This window comes from Emydura macquarii, unplaced genomic scaffold (assembly GCF_026122565.2).
Source record: "Emydura macquarii macquarii isolate MOO-44397 ecotype Brisbane River unplaced genomic scaffold, CSIRO-AGI_Emac_v2 contig_1043, whole genome shotgun sequence".
Taxonomy (NCBI): Eukaryota; Metazoa; Chordata; order Testudines; family Chelidae; genus Emydura; species Emydura macquarii.
Genome location: NW_027131180.1, coordinates 10,375,673 through 10,398,291, shown reverse-complemented (window position 1 = coordinate 10,398,291; position 22,619 = coordinate 10,375,673). Strand labels below are relative to the sequence as shown.

At 41.7% G+C, this 22,619-nt stretch overlaps 1 protein-coding gene across 1 annotated transcript in view; it reads left to right on the top strand.

The window, feature by feature from the left end:
* Window positions 1–2,366: 2,366 nt before the first annotated feature.
* The window catches only part of LOC137150972 (cilia- and flagella-associated protein 47-like), a 294,207-nt gene continuing 273,954 nt past the window's right edge, over window positions 2,367–22,619 (top strand). Inside the window, exons 1-3 of the mRNA XM_067545101.1 lie at window positions 2,367–2,642; window positions 10,080–10,231; window positions 20,329–20,444. Coding sequence (XP_067401202.1) covers window positions 2,484–2,642; window positions 10,080–10,231; window positions 20,329–20,444 — 427 coding nt within the window. The 5' untranslated portion in view covers window positions 2,367–2,483. The remainder of the gene's footprint in view (window positions 2,643–10,079; window positions 10,232–20,328; window positions 20,445–22,619) is intronic.

The window sequence follows — 22,619 nt, the reverse complement described above, 5'->3', positions numbered from 1 at the left end:
AAATGACCCCTGTGATCCACAAGCCCCTGCAGGACCATGGAAAAGTACCCCTTGTGGTTTATGTACTCGATTGCTAGGTGGGCAGGCGCTAAGATAGGGATTTGCGTCCCATCAATGGCCCCCCGCAGTTTGGGAACCCCATCGTGGCAAACCCCTCCACTATGTCCTGCACATTTCCCAAAGTCACTATCCTTAATAGAAGAAGTCTATTGATGGCCCTGCATACTTGAATCACAACGGTGCTCCCTGTAGATTTACTGACTCCGAATTGATTCCCAACCGAGCGGTAACAGTCTGGGGTTGCCAGCTTCCAGAGAGCAATGGCAACTCTCTTCTCCACCGTCAGAGCTTGTCTCAAGCAAGTATTCATGCACTTCAGGGACGGGGCCCAGCTCCGAGTTCGAGGAAAGTTGCCTTTCACATACGAAAGTTTTGCAGCCACTGATCATCATCCCACAGCTACATAACAATGCAGTCCCACCAGTCCGTGCTTGTTTCCCTGCACTGGAACCGGCGCTCCAGGACTGCAGATGATTCGTTACAGCCTGCAGCAATTGGGAATTGTTCTGCTTGATGGCTTGTAGCAGGCAGCCTCGGCGGCATCGCTGTTGTGTGTGCTTCGGCTTCTTGTTCTACTTCGAAAATACTCAATGTATTTGTAATGCTCGCAATAATAGTGCAAAGTTGAGCTGGCTCCATGTCTCTGCAGCAATGGTGAGCGTGGGGAGTAAAAAAACAGCGCAAAAATACTTTTCCTGTTTGTTTGGGGGGGGGGGGCGAGAAGGGAGCGGGAAGCAGCATTGCATCATGGGACGATGACACTTGTCCTAACAGCCACTGTGGCTAGTTGCACTGTGGACTAGCTACCCACATTGCATTGCTTTGCTATTCGAATTAAGAGTACTCAGTGTAAACGCAGGAGACCTGCGCAAACAGCGTAGTGTGTACACGCTGCTGCGACTTCTAAAAAAATCAGCTGCTGAAAGTCGACTTAAAGTAAGTCAACTTCACTCGGCAGTGTAGACATGGCCTTAGTCTAGATGAGGCCAAAGAGGGGAAGAGACTGCTCCGTTCCATCTTTAAACTATGGCTCTACTCTGAAAAAGGATGTAAAAATGCCACTTCATTTCATCACAAGATGTGCTCCCTCTGGGTAATTCAGATAAGCTTTTTACCTCAGTCAGTTTTGCAAAGTCAATGAAACTAATTGGGTGAGCTGGCTTCTCCTCTGGTCTGCAAGTCAACAAAAATGTTAACTGAATTTCACCTGCAGACTCTCTCTAACTGATGCTGATACTGGAGATTGTTGGAAAAATATTCCAATTAAGATTTGTTTACTTTGCACCGAAAAGGGATCCAAGCAGGTAGTTGGGCAGTTTCTAAACTTTATTTTTGCAGAGGTTAGACATTTTTTAGCAAGTGGTCAGTGTGAGACTTTGAAGACATGCTTTTTTATATATTTATACAAACATAGACAAAGAAATTACATATGCATAATTTTTTAATGCTTATAGGTACATTTAAATTATTATTATTATTATTGACTTACTTCTTTTAAAGGTATGCATAACAGAAAACATGTTAACAGAAGATTTCAGTTTATTTATTAGGGCTGCTTAGTCTCTCTCTTAAGGCTATATAACTAGTTGGAACTAGTTGGGGCTATTTTTTTACTTTTTTTAGGAACTCTTTTTTTGACTCTGGTACAAGATAAGCACTGTAAAAACAAAACAGGAGGGGGCAGGTAATCTTAACAGAAAGCAGAACACTAAAAAGAACTAAAATGGAGTAACTGTGGTCAAGCAGACAATTATTTTCTTTCAAGAAGTAAATAACCCAGCTTCATGTTAAGATCCCAGGTTTGGTTTATAGGTCTATCAGTTAAAAAAAATATATATATATTGTAAAAGAGGCATATTTGATAGCAACATCAGGGATAATGATACCATTTTTAGAGTTATCTTTCTGAGGGGAGCCACATTTTAAAAGCCATCTGTTGCCTCCAATGAGGTGGAAGAGGAATCAAGTCTCATACAAAACTCCCCAGGGTCCCGCATGCCCCAGAGAAGGAGAAAACTGGAAGTATAGGTGGGAAGTGCCACAAGCCCCCCCATGCAGGGATGGGCTATAAGTCTGGTACTTTCCCCCCCAGCCCCTGGGATTGAAGTGGGGTCAGCTGTAGCTCCTGCCTAGGGCAGAACCAGCATGATGAGGGAGGGGGCGGGGCCACGGGATTGACCTGCCCCCAACTTTAGAGTCTCTCACCCTATTGGTTGAATTAGAAATCCTGTTTTCGTTGCCCGGCGACCGTTCCCAACTTTAGAGTCTCTCACCCTATTGGTTGGATTAGAAGTTCTGTATTTCGTTGCCCGGCGACCGTTCCCAAACGCTGCGGTGTGGATTCGCATGCGGATTCCTTCCTTCTCCCCCCAGCTGCGGCCGTTGTCTCCCCGGGCAACCCCCCGGGGCCTGACGCTGCCGCCATGGCGGGGCCGCGGGACGTGGCCGGGCTGCGCCTCTGCCCGCCTGAGCTGCGCTTCGTGGACGCGGTGCCCGGCGGCCGGTACCGGGCGCTGCTGAGCGTCCAGAACCTGCAGCCGGGGAGCCGCCGCCTCCAGCTCCTGCCGCCGCGCCGCCCCCAGGTGAGAGGCGGGGCCTGGGGCTCCCCTGCCCCGGTGCCCCGTGGCGCTAGGCTGCCTTCACTCCAAGCCCTGTGGCGTCCCGGCGACCCCTTGGGGTGGGTGGGGGTGGGTTGAGGCTGCCCGGGGCTGGTCCCCGCGCTCGCTCGGGCCAAGCCGCCGGGGCAGGGGCGGGCTCCGGGGGCTGCGTGGGGGGTGCCAGGGGTAATGCTGCAAGCGCTGCCCTATTACAATGCGCAACCCTTCCCCGGCCTCCGGCCCGGGGGCAGCACAGTGTGAGGGAAAGAGAGCGTGCCCCTCTTCCCTCTCCCCCCCGTCACCATTTGCAGGCTGTCCTCTTCCCCCATCTCTTTCGGCAGGGGTAGCAAGTTGTGATGGCTGGGGGCACGCCCCTCACCATTGACTGCCATGGTGAAATTTCTGTTTTAAATGTGGACACAAATCAGTTACGGTGTTTTTGGAAACCCATTCTACAGAGGGAAACTGCAGGGCTGTTGTGTGCAAAACGCTGATGGGATTGTTTGTTTTTCTTTTCTTTATTTGTCTCTTGCCATTGTAGATTAGAAAATGTATGGGCATAAACAAACATTTAATGTATCCAAAACACTGAAAGTAGTGTGAAGCACTGTAAACAGTATTTGAAATACATTTATTGTGAATACATTTTAAACATGAGTTGTTAGGCAGAAAATCTACCATATTTTATTATACAGACCCCCACCCGCCCCACCTTGTCAGTTTGACAAATATTGTTCAAGTTTTCAAAACTAAATTTGCACTTCTGAACTTTGCACAGCTGTATGTGTCTATTGTCCTCTGATCTTATTCCAGAGATGTTTTCTCAGGCCTTTTCCTCACTGCTAAAACCAAAGTGACCTCACTATGTTTTTATGTGAGACTTGCTCCTGCACTTTAGCTATACCAAGTAAAACAAAACGAAACAAAAATCACCTTATTTTAGCAGTGAGTAAAAGGCCTAAGTGCTAGATTCACAAAGGGACTTAAGCATTGCAGTGTTCAGTATCAATGCCTAGGTTTTAGGCACCAAGATATTCACAAGAACACCACTGCAGTTCACAAATCCTGGGTTAAGCGCTTAAGCCCCCCCATACAATGAACGGTGGTGGGGGGGAGAGGCATCTCAGAGTGGGATCTACAAAAACCAGCTCACTAATCAGGGAGCTGCCTAAAATAGTCACTGGGAGATGTCAACCAGAGGGATGTGCGCTAAACCCCATCCCCTCACAGAGTTCAGTGCCTAGTTCCCACTGCAATGTAGGCACCTAGCTCTGCCTGGCGATCCAGGAATGAGAGCCCTTCTCCTGGAGTCAGGTGGTTTAAGTGCCTAAGGTGTTCCTTGAGAGAATGAGCTAGGTAGGTGCTTAACTCCACACAAAACAGCCAAAAAACAAGGAGGTACCCACCTTTTAACTTCTAACCCCATGTTTAGAGCACTTACTTGGGATGGGGGAGACCCCTGTTTAAATCCTGTATCCCATTTTGCCCGGCGGGCGAGCGGGGGGAGGACTGAAACTGTTTCTCACATCCACAACAAATGCTGTAACCCACTGATCTAGAAGTTATAAAGTGGATGATAGCACATCCTCCTCCAGCCAGATTTTGAATCCGCCTGTGAGCATGCCTACAAGATTGGGGCCTGCATGCAAGATAAGCATTGCATGCGCCCCCAGCCTCTCCCATCTTCCTTGTGAATTGATCGGGGGCTTAGGTTCCTCCAATTTGTCCCCTTTAGCCCCTGTGAACAGCAGGGAGCAGATGGTAATCCCAAGTAAGGGCAAAGTCAAGGCAGCAGCTTCAGCAGATGTTACTGAGCATGCTCAGTATCAGCAAAACAGCAAACTCCAATGGGGTGAGAGTCTGGTGCAACTGCAATACGCAGACAGATGCCACCGCCTCTGCTTTTGTGGGTGCCACTTGGTGTCACCCCCTTATTTCCCTCTTCCTGCCTGTAGGCAGGATGTGACCCAAGATATGCAGGCATACCCCAATGAGGATACGCATGGGGAAGGTAACAGAAAGTAGCTTTTTATTTTCCCCAACTGTTTAAAGAATGGGAACTCTCTTGGCCAAGCTGTTCCTAGTTAGGTGGGTGCTGGTGCCAGGGGCAATCAATGGTAGGATGCACTGTGCACACATGGAGCCTCCATGGCTGGATGCTGCAGGCATAAAGGAGGAGGACTCCCACCAGAGGAGCATTTGCTGCTTGCAGAACTGAAGAAGATGTCCATAGAGGAGGCAAACTCTTATTGAAAATCAGGGATGATTTTGGGAATATGAACCAATTCTTGGAGCCAAAGAATCTGGCTTCTTGGAGCCAAAGAATCTGGCTTCTTGGCTGAGGACTCTGAAAATATAGGGAGTTCTTGGGGTTTTTATATGTTGCTCTTGAGAAAATGCAGGTGGGATCTATAGGATGTTGGGAAAAGGGATTGTTTGTTAAGAGTGTAAGTCAGAATCAAAGATGGGTTCCAATCCTGTTTTGGTTACATTGGTTTCCTCAGATTCTGAGAAGTTTGAGAAGAAGAGGGTTTCATTAGATCTCAAGTGATAGATCCATAGTTAGCATTAGAAGTGCTTTTGGGGAAAATAAGTCTGCATGTGTTTGAGACCCTTATGGGCTTTGCATATCAAATTCATCTTTGATGGTGAATCCTGTTTACCCTCTACCGGGTGAAGTAACTTAAGCAGAGAGTTTGATCTCTCTCCCTCCCCCCCTCCCCCCCCCCCTTCCAGAATTGTTTCCTTTCAAGAACTTTGTGACATTCTCTTTCTTTGCCAAGTGGTATCATCCAGATGTGAATCTCTTTCCACAGGAATGAACACTGTGTATCTGAGAGTGTCCCAGAGTAGGCAGGGACCCATGTTCTGTTAGAATGCTTTTCTTTTTTAATGAGGGGGAGGCACTGCTTTTTCTCCAGTTTCCAATCTTTGTCCTTTGGTTCTCAAGTTCCTTGGAAAAATTTGGCAGGGCTAAATTTGAATAGTCATATTTACTTCAGTATGGACTCGAGAGTTCTGTTGCTTCTTTCAAAGAAGCTCCCGTTCTTCCTTCCTCATGTCCTGGATCTCTTTTCTGATGAGAGGATGGGCACTGCCTCAATATATCAGTTGCTTCAGATGTTTCATCACCATTTTATCCAAACACTTCAGTTATTAATGTATTTATCCTCACAACACCCCAATGAGTCAGGGAAATGCTGTTATGCCCATTTTGCAGATGAGGTACTGAGTCGCAGAGAAATTAAGTGACTTGGCCAAGCTCACACAGTATGTTTGAAGCAAAACAGGAATTGAACTCCAGTATCCAATGTCCTTATTCACAACCTTAACTACAAGGCCTCCGCCCCCCGCTTCATCTCACTAACATAGTTTCTCTGGTGTTGTCTGCAGGGCCTATTCAGTTCTTGAGTAACTGATCTTTTCATCATCTTTCTGGAAGGTTACAGCTAACATTGTCTAGAGTGGGTGCCTAAATTAGGCATCTAACTCCATGTTTAGGCACCTAAACAAGTGGCTTGATTTTTTTTCAGAGAATCTGAGCACCCACTCCTCCATTTAAAATTAGTTACCATCACTTCAGCTAGGAGAATTAGAGCCATCCATAATGCTGGCTTTCCTTATATCATCTTTCACAACAATAAGGTCATTTTCCAACCGTAGTCCAATTTTTTCACTAGGGTATTCATACTAATCCACTGTAATCAATTTTATTTTGCTCCACGTCTCTACCCCTTCCCCCCAACCTCTTGATTTATTGAGGAGGCCAGGTTACATAGGCTGGATGTTAAAAGGGCACTCAGTTATTACCTGACTGGAATCAAGCTATTCCATAAATTAATTCAGTTGATTTCTGGTTTTTTTTGGGTGGATGGCCAAGACAATTCTGTTCGAAGACTGCCAGAATGGATAAAGTATATTCAAATTTAGCTTTCTTAGTTTTATACTGTGAGTATAGTATCTGATGCTTTCCACATAAATCAAAAGAATAGCAAAGCCCCTAGTGGACTTCATGGAATCTTTAGCACTTCTCCCTGTACAGGTTCAGAAACTGCTTGGGATTGTTAGTTTTGGGAGATGTGATTGGGAATAAAAGTGGTGGTCAACTGTGTCACTTATGGAGGAAAAGCTTTCTTAAAGAGAAAGGCTTTTTAATGTTTCCTGAAGATTTTCAGACTCTGGATTTCTCTGATCTCCTCTGGAAAATTGTTCCATAGTCAGTTCCCCTCAACAGAAAATGGTTTGTCCTTAGTTCTCATGTATTTGGTCTGGGGCTTAGTGATCTGCATTGTCCCAGAGGACCACAGCTGTTGCTGATGTTCATATATCAAAGTGAGACCTATAATGCAGTCAAGTCTTGATCTGTTAATTACTTTGGCAATTGGGACTAAGGCCATAAACAAGCATCGGAAGCTGACTAGGAGCTCATGGAGGGACTTGAGCCCAGGCCTGATGTGCTTACAGTAACCTGAGCCATGAAGAAGAAAGGCAGCTGCATTCTGTCCCAGCTAGAGCCCTTGCATCATTTTCACATTCAGCTTCAGATTTATGATGATCTAGTTCGTGAACCCAGAGCGTCCGGTAAGGCTCTTACTCTAGGGTCGTGGGGCTCCGGGAGCAGAGGAGTTTCTTCGATCGAGGGACGGGAGTGACCGAACAAGAATGTGAAAAAGGCTTCAACTGAAGAAATATTTCTCATTTATTTATTCATTAGTAAAGAACAAAGCACATAGACATAACTAATAAAAACACAAAACCAGAAAAAGATACAAAGGCCTAATATTCTACCATGCATGTATTTATTTCTTATAGTACACAATTCTACTACTTACTGCCTCATGCTTACAGACAGATGGTCATCTGCAAACTATGCTTACAGACAGATAGTCGTTTGTAAACTTCTGGTTATCTTAAAGCAAGTGTACTCTCATATATTACCCAGAATGTGTTTTCTTCCAAGCCCCTTGGGCCAAGTCGACTCTAATAAGTAATAGCCATCCCTTGGATGCTGGTGGTTCTTAGAAGGGCTCAGTCCAGCTACCGAGGATCCCAGCGGGCTGCAGTCCAAAGTGCGACTGACTTTTGGGGTTTAAATACCCTCAAGCTGATCAGTTTACTTGCTCAAGCTGATCAGATTGCTCAACCTGATCAGTTTACTTGTTCAGCTTGCCACATTGCAAAGTGACATGTCATGTTGGCACTTCCCGTTTTTCGCCCAGCCGGTTGTGGTCAGCTCATCCATTCTTATTTCCGCCCTCTATTTGTGCTGTGCTAGCTCCTAGATGGCCCTTATTAGGTCCTTTCAGCCCTTTCCCCAAGCTATTTCCCAAGCTATATACTTCGCTATTCTATCTTAAAGCACAAACCTATTAACTATTCTTTTATGTTCTACGTTGCTGGGGTTTTAGTGATCAGAAAGGCCAAGATCCCATTCTATGAGAGGAAGAGTGATCATTCTTGCTTGCATATATAATATATCATACCTTAAAATTGTCAAAGTTACTCCTTAGAGCTCAGTTCACTCTTTCACTACGAAATATTGACTTGACTTGGAGGCTAGGTTGAGTGCCCAATTTGGGAGAGCTGTGCTTCACTATTTATTTAATTAGTACTCCTCATCTCTATTAATGAGTTTGTTCATATGCTAGTTTTCTAAAGTGGGGATCTGCAGAGGCAATTTCATGAAGGAGAAAGGAAGATTACTCATCCATAACTCGAGTCCTGTGAATATATCACCTCTGCAAATTCGTATTGGTACCTCCTATCTTATGCCTAATGTTTTAATTATGTTCTGTGAAGGGGAGAGGACCTGAGAGACAATAAGGGGACAAGGGTCCATTTTATGTATTCAGTTTAAGGATGTTCTGTATGGTGGTTGACGTCTGTTGACCCTCCACTCCGTGGCTTTTTCTGCTATCAATGGTTACGTGGCTCAGGAGGGATGATTTTCTGAGTCGGCACACTCAGAAAATGAAGGCACTGTTAAATAACCTGCCTTATTTAGGTCTTTGAGCTTCTAATATGCATGACCAAGTAATGCCATCTGTAGGAATTTAGCACACAAAGCAGCTCCACTGACGACATATTTCATAATGGATTGTTTTAGGAGACATTTGTTTTCCCTTACACATAGTGAAGGTGCATGGCTGTTTAATTTAAATGGTGTCTTATTCTGACTCTAGAGAAATGCATTGCATGCCATTCAAAAATTAAAGTGTGCTTTCATGCCGCTGTCCCAAAACTTTTCAATCTTAAATTTTCCTGGTGCATACCATATAAAACACAACTTTCCCCTAACTTTGTGCTTATTCTGTTATGAAAAATGTATAGGTATGGAAGAAAATGCTCAGGCAACCGAGTTCAAAAGTAAAAATCTTGTATGTGTGGATTCTTAATATACAAATGAATACAGCACACTTAAAGAACAGTGAGGTGTATCCTTTTTAAGAGAAAAGCATTTAGTAAGGTGAAGCTTCATGACATCAACACTTGAAAGATTTAACAGTAACCCACTAGCCAGAGCTTGATATGAAAAATGAAGGACAGAGGACCCCAGTAGTGTCCATGGACAAGTGCATTGGTGAAAATCCTAGGTCCCTATTGCTACTCCCTTAGAATTCCTGCTGGGATTCCTACCAGGTTACTCAACATGTTCCCTTCTCAGGGGAGGATGTGTAGGGAGAGGGGAGAAAAGTAGGGGTCTCCATTTTTTTAATATTGGCTTCTGGCCAATACTCATGTGACAAGTTTGCAGCCCAAGGAAGAGAGGTGCAAAAAAATAAATAAATAAATAAAGAGAGAGAGAGATGTACATTGGTTTTTGGGTCTCTCTCCCCTGTCAGTCTACTCCAACTTTCATTGAAGTCAATGGGATTGAGTGTTGGGTCCTCGTGGAATAGCTGTTACTGTCTGCCTTTACATTTGCTTATGTGTTTCCCATGCGGAACTAGAGTGAAACTGCTCTGATTCTTGGCACTTTAACTGCTGCTCAAAAGATTCTGATTGGTAACCAGGAAACTAACCAAAGTCTTGTTAAAGTTTGTTTTGTTTTTTGAGAAAGCTAATAGCAGCAGCAAAGGCATTAGAGCTGGCTGTCTGCAGACTCAGGAAGATAACCTACCAAATGTGCACCAATATACTGCTATCTTCACAGCCATAAAGACTAGAAACAACACATCATCAAAAGAAACCTTAATTTTTGCAGAAATTGATGGATCACTATTCTATTTTACTATATTATCAGAGAAAATCTTCTACTTGCCAGTAGTGAATAGTGAGTAGAATCTTAAACCTGTTGATTGTAATGTTTATTACACAGGTAAACCCCAACATATTATGCTTGACAATGGACCACTTATATACAGAAGTTTATCTAGAAATATTTAAAAATTGATTTAAATATTGTTGGTTTTTTCATTGTAGTTTAAACTGATTGTGGAAAATCCAGATAAACCTGTTGCATCTGGTCTTCAAGTTACAGCTACTGTGGAATATCATCCTGACAGTGAGGAAGACCTTCAAGATAGACTACTCCTTTTGGTGGAAAAAGATGTAATTGAGATCCCTCTCATAGGGTATGGCATTTAAAACTACATAAACTGCTGATTATATTTTCATTTTAAACTAAAAGGAAGTATGCCAATTCATATAGCAATCTTGAATGATGTAACTAATCTGTTATCTGAATTTTGAAAACAAGTGGTGAATTTCTTTGTTAAAGGTAAGTTCTGATTTTTAAGAATGTCACACAAGTAGGATGTTAATTTTGGTGATGTCTGTTGATGCTGCCAAAGGATTTAAATTTTGATCAAGTGTACTCAGTCTTCATATTTAAGAATCTGGAATGGTTTGGGTTCATATGTGCTCTATATTTTTAGTCTAAGATGGTTTTCATGATAAATGGCTTTCTCTGATACTTTCCAATTGTACAATTATATTATACAGGATGGCCTTCTTTTTCTTCCCTGAATATACTCACTATTGAGCTACTGATAAAAAGTGATTCCTTATAATTACTACTATAGTTGTGACTGGATTATAGTGAAACATTTCTTAATTTTGTAATATTTTATAAATTTATAATGGGGTCTCAAATTGTAGGATAATCTATATCAAATTGGAGCCTGTGCTTTTGAAAAAATAGCACCCAGGTCATAAACAACTGAAAACCATAGCTTTTGTAAAATGATCACTAACATAAAAATGACCTGAAAAGGCAGTAATGGATTCTTTTCCAGAATAAGCAGTATTCAAATTATCAGAGAAAAATCTGAGACGTCTGTCCAGAAGTAGATAGGATATTTTGATGCTTCATCCAGGCTATGTTTATCCCAGCACTTCTTCTTTGCTTATCTGTCACTACTATCTACTCTTCTCTGATTTGCTTTTCTCCCACGTAAAAATGTTTTTCAATTTGATGTTATACCAGTATTAACAAATGATAGAAACTGATTAATAGTCTTCCTTCAGGCTTCCAAATTCAGTGTAAATAATGTTACTTTTAGCAAGATGATGGGCACCAACAGGAGATTCAGAACTAACAATTTTAGTTAGGAACTATACTTTCCATTGTAGTACTTTATGAGCAATGCTCCCGAAATTTAAAACAGTGCATTAAAGAAATCACTGCAGCTTTTTCTGAACTTACTCACACATTCTGTCTTTAATTGTATGAAACAATTTAGCCACACTTTTGCTTCTGAATATAGCAAAAGCTTCAACTAAAACACCCGTACACTAAATAAGGGCAAAATTTTTGAGTATATCACATCTCCCAAAACGGTTTCTAGATCTTCCGGTTCATTTATGTAGACTAAGCATGTAATTTTAGTTCCACACCTTTGTCTGAGCCAAAAATCACTTTGCTGTTACAGAGTACAAGCTAAATTCTTATTCTGTTATCTGCTCCCAGACAAAGGAAGTCTACTGCTTGTTCTGTAATCAAGAACTGTTTAGTATTGACCACATTAAATGTGAATAAAAAAAAAAATGCCATTCTTTGGCTAATGTTTCTTGATTTAATACAAAACATAAACATTTCAAAGAGCTGATATTTGGTTGAGTCCTGTATTTTAAATCCTGCTTTTAAACTGCAGCTGTCTGAATTTTGAGTTGCAAGTCAAGCAGTGACTAAGACATTACATGGTGAATGCTGACATTACCATTTCTATTTGTCCCACATAAAACGAAGGAACATCTGGATAGCTTTTAAGTCTTCGTGATCCATTCCCTGAAGTGGTAGCACAATGGTCTCTACACACATTCTTCTAAAGTAGGAAACAGTAAATTAGTTGTCTGAAATAAGTTTGAGTTTTTCACCTGGCTATTATTTTACTTGCAGGTAAGACTTCCTCCTCCTTGAGGTTCTAGATTTCTTTTTGGAAGGCATTACTATTGGTAACTTCTGGAAAGGAATTTAAGTATCATATATAAAAACCCAGGGAAATTCTGTAACTTTTTTTTTTTTTATTTTGAAATTCAAAATGTAACTTTCTTTAGATTTTGTTTCTGCAAAAAATAATTCAAACTGCTAAATTAGTGTGCCCCAGAAAAAGAAATAAGCTTTGTGGTCTTTATTTTGAAAAAGTCTGTTTCTTCCCAACAGTAATGTTGGTTGTGCTAGTGTCCTGTTCTTTTGTTGTCAACTGATTTTTTTTTCAATTGTTCAATTAATACTACTGTATGCTTTGTAAACGTATTGATGCCAATCTATTCTGAATGTATGTTTTGGATGAAAAATTTTGAGCAGGTCTGCCAATTACCTGTAAGAGGGTTTGCTCAGGTGGCCCTGGAAACATAATCTCCAAGCAGCGGGACTACTTATGTGAGCAAAGTTAGAGGCGTTCTTAACTGCTTTGTGGGATCAGGGCCTAAATAATTCTCTCTCTCTCCACCAAATATATTATTCTTATTTTGGACTTTCCCTCTTGCCAGTTCCATGCAGACAACTTAAGTTGTATTTAAATAAACCTAGATGTTAACATTATGAGAAAACTGTCTAATATAATAAATGTGTAAAGATAAATAATGGTAATATTGAAATTTACTTAATCTCCCTAGACCATTAACATTCTTTTGTTGATCTGTGTCCAATACTACCATTCTCCCAACTCATTTGTTATCTTTATACCATTGTATTATGGGACTATGCATGTGCTTAAATGCTTTACAGGGTTGAGGGCTTCAGCTATGAGAGAGTGCCTGATTCTCAGGTAGTGGCACAGTCATAGAAAGAAACTTTCCTAAACTGGAATTAATTACATTACCCTTTTGCTGTTATCAACCTTAACTATTGGTGATATGATGCATTCAGTTTCTACAATGATAAAACATAAACAGTTTATTAGACGGTGGTCCAAATTTATCCCTGGTTTAACTCCATTCTTTCTAATTGATTTAAAGGAGGGGTGAATTTGGCTTAATATGTTTTAAACAAATTTAAATGATAGTATTCTGTGTAAAATATGAGATTGAACTAGAAACTTTATGCCCAAACCAGACAAAGATGGTAAATAGTACAATAACCTGTGATGGGACGTTTGATGGGGTGGGTTCTGAGTTATTACAGAGAATTCTTTCTTGGGTGGGTGGCTGGCTGGTGAGTCTTGCCCACATGCTCAGGGTTTAGCTGACAGTCCTATTTGGGGTCAGAAAGGAATTTCCCCCAGGGCAAATTGTCAGAGACTCTGGAGGTTTTTTGCTTTCCTCTGCAGCAAGGGGCACGGGTCACTTGCTGGTGGATTCTCTATACATTGAAGTCTTTAAACCATGATTTGAGGACTTCAGTAACTCAGTCATAGGTTAGAGGTCTATTACAGGAGTGGGTGGGTGAGGTTCTGTGGCCTGCATTATGCAGGAGGTCAGACTAGATGATCATATTGGTCTGTTCTGACCTTAAAGACTGAGTCTAAATGAACAGAAATTTGAGTTTTGTAAAAACATTAAGCACTTACTTGAATGGTACAGAGTCATTTAGGAAATCAAATAAACTATTCATATCTTTTCAACAACTTGACCTTTCCACCGTAAATCATACTCAGGAATTAATAGATAGTCTTATCCATTAAAAAAATCTCTTCAGTGTCACAAAATATCTTCTGAGTCATATTCATTCCAAAAGAAGTGTGGCTGGTTCATGAGTGGAATTAGATAAGAGTCTAATGTGTGTCATATTTCTGAAGTGACTGCTTGGAAGAACTGTAGAATATTTAAAATGCATTATAGATATACTTTAAAGGGCTTCAAAGCTGTAGTCAAGATTACTGTCTCCCTTTACTTATTTCACATCCAAGTAGGCCCATTTATCACTTCCTAGAATTCACTACTTTGATAGTTTATCATATGGTAAGGAATGCAGAGAATTAAAAAGTGGCACTGCAACATCCCTGAGAGCATTTTCTCAGGATGAATTTCCTGTCTTTCTCCAATCTGTACTAGCCTATACTTTTTTCTCTGTTTCCTTTATCTCAGAAAATATAAGGCACAGACCATATTACATTTGCTACTTGAGGTATCATGAGATGTAGCAAAGCCAAATCCTCATTTTCTTGATATCGATATGAAATTCTCTCTAATGCTCTGCTATGCTGAGAATGGAAACAGAGTTATTCCTAAAAATGGCTTTCTTACCTGCCAATAGGTGGGGAGAAACAACATGGTAACAAACTATGAAAGGTGGTAGTATTAGGACATGAAAAAGGACTTCTGTCTTTCAATTGTGTTGAAGGCCTAACCAATTAAGAAGCTAGTTGGGGCTGAATCATCATTCATAATATCAAACCTCCAGATTCGTGTCAGTGAACATAATTCTTCTCAATACTCTGATAAAGCAGGTATCTCTCTGTACCACTGGTTAATGTAGCAATGAAGAGATCGTTTTGGTGCAGACCTGGTATCTGTAAAGCAAGTGACATCACTGTTGGGACTCTGTTTGAGTAATGGAATTATTAGAAATTTTACAGCTGTATAGTTATTCAATTAGATGCAGCCACGTATTCCAGTTAGGTGTATGTGTGCCCAGCACACCAGGGCTGGAGAATTTTGCCTAGTAGTACATTGAGAGGGGTGGTGTTTGCATCTCATAGCTGTAGCTCCTCTCCTGGATGTAAGAGGCGATGCCATCCCAACCTCCTTTAGTTGGTTCTCACCGCTTGTGGCTGGAGGTGGACCTCACACTCTCTGATTAGTTTAATGTTTGTTTCTAGTTGTATATAGTTAACAGTACCCTTAGTGTAGTTAGATTAGTGTTTAGCTGTATTTAGTTAAGTATTTCTCTATGATGTTCTCACTGGGGTTTAAACATTGTCCGTTGTGTGAGGGAACAGTCCCTAACAACGATCCCCACACACAGTGCTTGTTGTGCTTAGAGGAGGCCCATGTCAAGGAGTGGTGTTTGATCTGTAGATTGTTCATGAAACAGATTCAAACAGCTAGGGACCTTTGCCTAAAACAGCACTTCCTTGAACAGGGTACGTGGCCAGCTTTGGCAGCAAGGCCTTTGTTGGATTGGAGGTTGCCCTTGTGTTCTGAAAGTGCTGCCACCTCATGCTCTGGAGCAAGCACCTCTCCGAAGAGATGAAGGGTCCATTCCCCATTGGGTACACTGAGGAAAAGGTTGCATAAGACCAATCGAGACCATTTCAGGTGTCGTGGGAACTCTTCCTCCTCCATCAGGAAGAGCGTGGAGCAACACAGTGTGAGGATGGCATGCGTGCCTCTAACTGCTCCCCTGTATGGGGTAGGGAGTTTAGAAACCCTGTATCATCAACTCCAGTTCTGCTCCTGGGGCATCCATTGCGTCTGGTAGTGACAAAGGCAATGCCAGCACTGACTGTTCCTATGTTGGCGGTGTACCAGGCAGCTACAGATTTCCTCTGCCTTTCTGTTCTGATCTCTCCATTGGTCCAGGACTTGGCCAGGGCTGTGTCATGTATAGCCCTATTGGCTGGACGGGCTGCTGAACCCTGGGGTCCGTCAGCACCACACCCCCAAGTTCCCCTTCCACAGTTTGTTGAAGCAGGGCCTGTACCTGGCTTAGTGCAAGGGATCTCGGCACTTGGGAATCCTCAGCACCATTGCAGTTGGCACTGTAGATGTTACTGTGGTGGCTTTCAGCACCCTCCATTTGCTTCAGCACCGTCAGCTGTTTTGGTACTGCTGCTGACTTCGGGGTCGACACTATTTCTGGCACCAGCATACTTTGTGCCAGTGATACTGCTTCCATCATCAACACTGGCACTGGTTCCTGCCTCATTCTGGGCAACAGATAAGTCCTTACTTCCTCAGGACTGGCTTCACCTTTATCCCCGAAAACATGGGCTCCTCTGTGTCGAAGCTGGGGTCTTCCGCCTTCTGCTCTGCATTGCTTGACCTGCATCGGGGACCGTTTACCGAACACGACGTGCACGAGGATTGGCACTAGTCTCATGGTCAGGATGGGGGCACCTTGCCTGGTGCCTACTGGCCACCAATGCCCTATCCTTATCGGTTGCCTTCATGGAATCTGTCGGACGCTCCTTGGTTGTGGAGGATGCATGCCTCAGCCCTCTCTATGGCAAGGTCGTCTGGCAGATCAGTGGCAGGAACTGAGGATTCATCGCAGGTTCAGGCACCAGTAAGTTTTCTCTGTGTAAAGCCCATGGAGCTGCCCCTTCTGGCTTCACCAGTCCAGGAATGGAAGGTAGCAGTTCAGCAGCATCTGGAGCTTCATATTCTCTAAAACCAGAGGATTTCAAGGCCTCCTAGGACCTTTTGCAGTGTGCGACTGCTTCCCTGGGTATTCAGGCAGAGTTCCTGTAGGAAAACACCCATACATTAGTGGATATCTTGCAGCTGTCTGCTCCTGGGAGAGTAACCCTATCAATGACCTGCTACTACAGCTTGCAATGGTCAGGACAAATGAGACCCTGCACTTCTTTGAGGATTCTAGGGCCCCCTATATTCCTTGGGGAGCATAAACCATCAGTGCTGTGGTGCCACTTAGGTGACTAACAGCAGCAATGATAGTGTCCACAACACACCTTTGGGCAGCCTTTTCTTTCCTTGTGAGAGCAGGTTAACTCCAGATAGGGGCATAGATCCCAGAAGAGGCGGCAGTCGGGTCTGAGGTTTGGCCAGTCAACACTGCCTTCCCCAGCGCTCACAAGCGCCCATTTTGACTCAGTGGTCCAGAGTAGTGGTCTGGTTGTCACTCCCTTTATTCTTTCTCTATTTGGGGATAGGCTAGCTCACTTTTATGATACTTGGGGCTTGATGACAGCTGGGTCCTAAGCACTGTCAGGTCAGGCTATGCTATCTAGTTTCTCTTCACTCCTCTATCTCGTCTTCCTTCTCCATTCCTCTTCAGGGACTCCCCTTATAAGATACTTGTTCTTGAGCAGGACTGCTGCTTGCTGGCCTTGGGAGTGGTGGAGGAAATTCTTCTGGAACACTGGGGTCAGCGCTTCTATTCACAGTAGTTCCTGGTTCCCAAACCCAAAAGAGGATAAAACTTATTCTTGACCTCTACAACCTTTAACAAATATATCGGATACATGAGGTTTCATATGTGATCATCCTGTCAACTAGTCTGTCGATGTTGACTCAGAATGGCTCGTTTGCTGTTGTGGATGCTTACTTTCATGTGGCGATTCTCCCAAGCCTCAGAATATTTCTGTAGGTCACCATTTCTGCTTTTTCCAGCAGTTTGCTGCTTTTGTTTCAGTCTGCAGTCTCAAACTTCCATGACAATTCATGTGTGCCTGAGGCTCTTAAGACACATGTCCTCAGGCATGCAGGTGGTTCAGTTCACAAGATTGTGCCTTCGTCCTCTGGAAATGTGGCTTGGGACTGTTTACTGTCCAACCCTTCACCCCGAACAGATTGGTCTGCTTCTCTCCATTGACTGGATTCCTTGCAGTGGTGGATGGTTCAGAGGATTCAAAGCATTCCCTTCATCTGGCCCTTATTAATCAGGGCTGTTGTCACCGATGCTTCCCTGATAGGTTGGGGAGGTCATCTGGGTATTTCAGAAGGTTCAGAGGCTGTGGCTGGAGCAGGAAGATCCACTGAATATCAATGTCTTGGAGCTTTGGCCCATTTTCAGTGCCTATCTTGCTTTCCTAGACTGCATCAAGTGTTCGGTAGCTCACGTACTTACCTACAATACTGCCACGTTGTATTATCTGAACAGGCAAGGGGGAGCACAGTCCATGGTGCTCTGCCAAGAGGTGATCAGATTGTGACAATTCTGCATCAATGAGAGTATCACTCCGATAACTGATCACTTGCCTGGTGTCCAGGATCATCTCATGGACTATCTCAGTAGAAATTTTTCACTGAACCACAAATGGTTGCTGAATCTCATTGTTCTGAGAGTCATCTTTGCAGCAAGGGGCATCATGATGATTGACCTGTCTGCTGCAAAGGACAACAGGAAATGCCAGCTGTTCTGCTCTTGAAGGGGCCTCAGTCCAGGCTACCTGAGCAATGTTTTCCATCTCAGCTGGCAACACAACACTCCTCTTAACACAACCCAGAATTACATTAGCCTTTTTCACAGCTGCATCATGTTGTTGACTCATATTCAATTTGTGATCCAGTAAAACACTCAGATTCATTTAAGCAGTAATACCATCTAAATAGTTACCTCCATTTTGTAGTTGTGCATGTAATTTTTCCTTCCAAAGTGAAATACTCTGCACTTGTCTTTATTGAATTTCATCTTCATTCTTGCACCTGATGGAGCATTTGCTGCAGGTGTGCCAAGGCAATGCTGGCTGGACCCAGAATGAGCCCTTAACCTCTGCTTTCCCAGAGTGGGGTTTGTATACCCCATCACAGGGAGGTTATGGAATCTCCACCACTGGAGTTTTTTAAGAACATGTTGAACAGACACCTCTCAGGGATTGTCTAGGTTTACTTGGTCCTGCAACAACACAGGTGGCTAGACTTGATGGCTTCTTGAGGTCCTTTCCAACTTACTTTTCTATGATTCTGTAACTCCCCAACCAAGGACCAATTCTTCAATTTGTCAAGATAATTTTGAATTTTAATCCTGTCCTTAAAGCTTCTAGCTTGGTGTCATCTGCAAATTTTTTAAGCATTCTCTTCACTCCACTATCCAAGTCATTAATGAAAATACTGAACTGCATGGGACCCAGGACTGATCCCTGTGGGACCCCACTAGGTACGCCCATCCAGTTTGACAGCAAACCATTTATAACTACTCTTTGAGTAGTGTAAATACATTCTTTCAACCAGTTATGACCCCACTTTATAATAATTTCATCTAGACTGCATTTCCCTAGTTTGCTTATGAGAATGTCATGTAGGACTGTGTGAAAAGCCTTACTAAAATGAAGATATATTGTGTCTATTGCTTCCCCCCATTCACTAGGCCAGTAACCCTATCAAAGAAGGAAATTAGGTTGGTTTGGCATGATTTCTTTTTAGCAAATCCATGTTGGCTATTACTTATAAACTTGTTATCCTCCAGATGCTTATAAGTATATTACAAATTTAATATATTATTCCTGTATCTTTCCAAGTGCTAAAGTTAGGTTGACCGGTCTATAATTCCCTCGGTCCCCTTTGTCCCCCATTTTAAAGACAGGAACTGTGTTTGCCCTTCTTCAATTTTCTGTCCCCTTTGAGTTCTCAAAGATAATTGCTAACCTTTCTGAGATTGCTTTAGCTAAGTACCCTAGAATGAATTTCATCAAGTCTTATTGACTTCAATACATCTAACTTATCTAAATATTTTAAACTTTTCCTGTTTAGTCTTGCATTCCTTCCTCCTTGTTAATATTAATTGTGGTAAGTATCTGGTTACCATTAATTTTTTTAGTGAAGACTGAAGCAAAACAGACATTAAACACCTCAGCTTTCTTGATGTCATCAGTTATTAGCTCTCCTTCTCTAAGTAGAGGACCTCAGCATTCTGTCTTTCTCTTGCTCCTAATATATTTAAATAACTTCTTACTGCCGTTTATGTCCCTTGCTCAGTATAACTCATTTTGTGCCTTAGCCTTCCTGATTTTGTCCCTACATGCTTGTGCTATTCTTTGGTACTCCTCCTTTGAAATTTGTCCACATTTCCACTTTTTGTAAGATTCCTTTGAAATATTTAGGTCATTATATGGCTCCATTAGGAGCTCTTTTGGCCTCTTACTATTTTTCTTATCTTTCCTTCACATTGGGATAGTTTGCTGTTGAGTGCAGCAATCTGCCTGCATGTAATCCATTGAAGGATTGGGAACCTTAAACTGCAAGAACTCTGGGTGAGGGACTGTCCTTTCATTAGGTTTATGCAGTGCCTAGTAAATTGGTACACAAATAGGTGAAGACTTTTCTGAGAATTTATATTTAGGGTCTTGTGGCATGATACAGGAATTGAAACACAAATAGAAAATATATAGCTGCATTTCATTTCAGCTTATTGACTGGAATTCCATTTTTTTAAAGTTACAGTAATTAAAAATAAATAAACAGACTGATAGTTTAATAAGTAGGCATTTTTATGTCTGCCTTGTGTTCACAGTACTGCTAAAGTGAGTTACGTAAATAATTGTGTATTAATGGAATTAGAACGAAAACAGATTTTTTCCATTTCACTATTCAAATACATCTTTTAAAAAACACAAAATAGCTTGAAATTCTGGAAAAAAATAATTAAAATATCTTTTCTCTGCAGATTAATTCCATGCTGTTATCTGGAAATTGAGCCGGAGATTAATTTTGGCACAGTGATTGCAAACAGTAAAGTAATTAGTAAAGAGATTAGTATTGCTAACCATGGATCATCTCCAGGTAAATGTTCACTATGCAGTAAATTACACAAAGGTTTTATTTTTCTTTGAAAATGTACTTTTGTGCAAGTTAACACTTCAGTGACAAAGGAGTTTAGGATCTTATGCAGTAGAAAATAACTAAGGCTTTGATTTGAACAGGACTCTGAGTGCCACAGTTGCTGGTTTTTTTTGTTTTTGTTTTTTTTTTTAAAGTCACCCAGACTCTTAAGCTCAGTAGTGAGATGTTGTGGAACTGCTTGGAGATGGAGAGCTTGTGTAAAACTTCTGGTAGATACAGTCGTAGTAGTTCTCTACGTTTGAATCTAGGCTGAGAGATTGCACTAGAAATCCACTAGATGTCTTCTCCTTCCATTAGGCAGAGTAGCTCACATATGACTGTTTATTATTACCTTTACTGAAGTCTGTGATCCCAGTAACTTCCCATTGGCAAGACAAATGTTGCTCTAAAACCTGTTACGGATTGCGGAGGCAAAATCCCTCATGTAGGGTAGCTTTCTCTCTTCCATCTAGAGAGCTTTCTCTTAGTCACCATAGCTCTTGAGATCACACAAATTGAGAAGTTTAGTGTTTCTGAGCAGGTGTATCAAGTCCCTCAGCTTCTTGGAAGGAATCTCCTGAAGGGTGTATACACTTAAGAAGAAACTCTTGATGACCTGGTGTGAAAAGGCCTGTGTGGAATCTTTTAAGTGGTCCCCTATAAATAGGCTTGGCAGAATTAAATTTTTATTTTTAAAATAATTTTGACAGATAATACAGATGTTTGTTTTAAAACTTTTTTCAATTATCCATTTTAAATTTTCACTGTTGAAGGAAAGTGTGTGGGGCTAAGTTGTGGGGGGAGTTCAGATAATTTAAGGATAGTAGATGCTAAGACTCAAAAGATTAAAGCTTTATAACTGTTAAAACAAATTGTCAACATCACATGTCAAAATATAAAAGCAAATGTCTTTATTTCAAACTTTAATAAGTTCTCAAGCAGCATTTTTCTTACTTTGTCTATCTGTACATTTTTATTATTATTGATGGAAATATTTTTGTCAGTTTTTGTGTGCCCGGTGAAATTGACGTTTACCAGCATTTACTGATAAAAATCTAATTCTTCCAAGCCTACATATAAGCTATTTGACTACATTTTTCATTTGTCAAAGTTACCAGGCATTTTCATCCAGAAATAGTTTGGTAGCTATTATGGGTTTCAGGGAACAAATTTAAGGCTTTAATTTTTCTCCAGCCGTTGGTCATGTGCAACTTAATACATTTAGAGGTGCTCACTAAAAGACTCCCTGCTTTGTAGCATATTAAGGTGGCCCTGAGTAAGTCAATGAAAAATCCTTTTGAGCCATTTGATACCTGTGAGCTCACGTTTCTTACATAGAAGGTCATTTTCTTATGGCAGTGACTTTAACTCCTACAATGAATAACTTTCAGGCACCAATGAACGATCCACTTTTATGTTCCCTTCTTCAAGGATAAGGTGGTGCTTTGAATACATACATTATGTTCCCTCCAAATTTCTTCCTTCATAATTCACCTGTAGTTAATCATCCTACCAATTTATCCCCTATCAATTTATCCCATGCCTATAAACCTGTCCCCCCGGTGAAGCTGTTCTTCATAGCAGTGCCAAAGAATCAATAGCTGTTAATCTGATATGGATTAAAATCCTCCTGGTTTTTTTGTTGTTGTCTTATTTGACCCAAAAATAACAGGGTACGTTGTTGCCAAGAGAGCCATGTCAAAATTGCTGTTTGATTGCAAGTCTCATTGTTTATAATCTGGTAGGCCTACAATCTGAGGGTCACATCAACCCCTGTTTGGAACGAGGGAAGTTTGCTGTGGCTGAAAACTTCTGATACATCTCCAGGAGATATGTGAGGCAGTCATGTTCACATATATGCACACATCTACTAGGCACTGTTGCTCAGATTTTGCTTGTGTGATATAAAAGTAGTTTTGCTATAAGGTGTCAAAACTGTTGCACACTACAGTAATTTTAGCATTTTTTTCTTAGTATTTTATTCCAAATGTTACATGTTGTGTGTACCTGTGCATATGTAGTACAGACATAAATAGCCTTTCCTTTATACTTCTAACTACAACTTTGAGAAATACTCTTTAGGGGAGGAAATATTAATGCTAACAGGAAAGGAAGACACTAACATCATTACTAAAT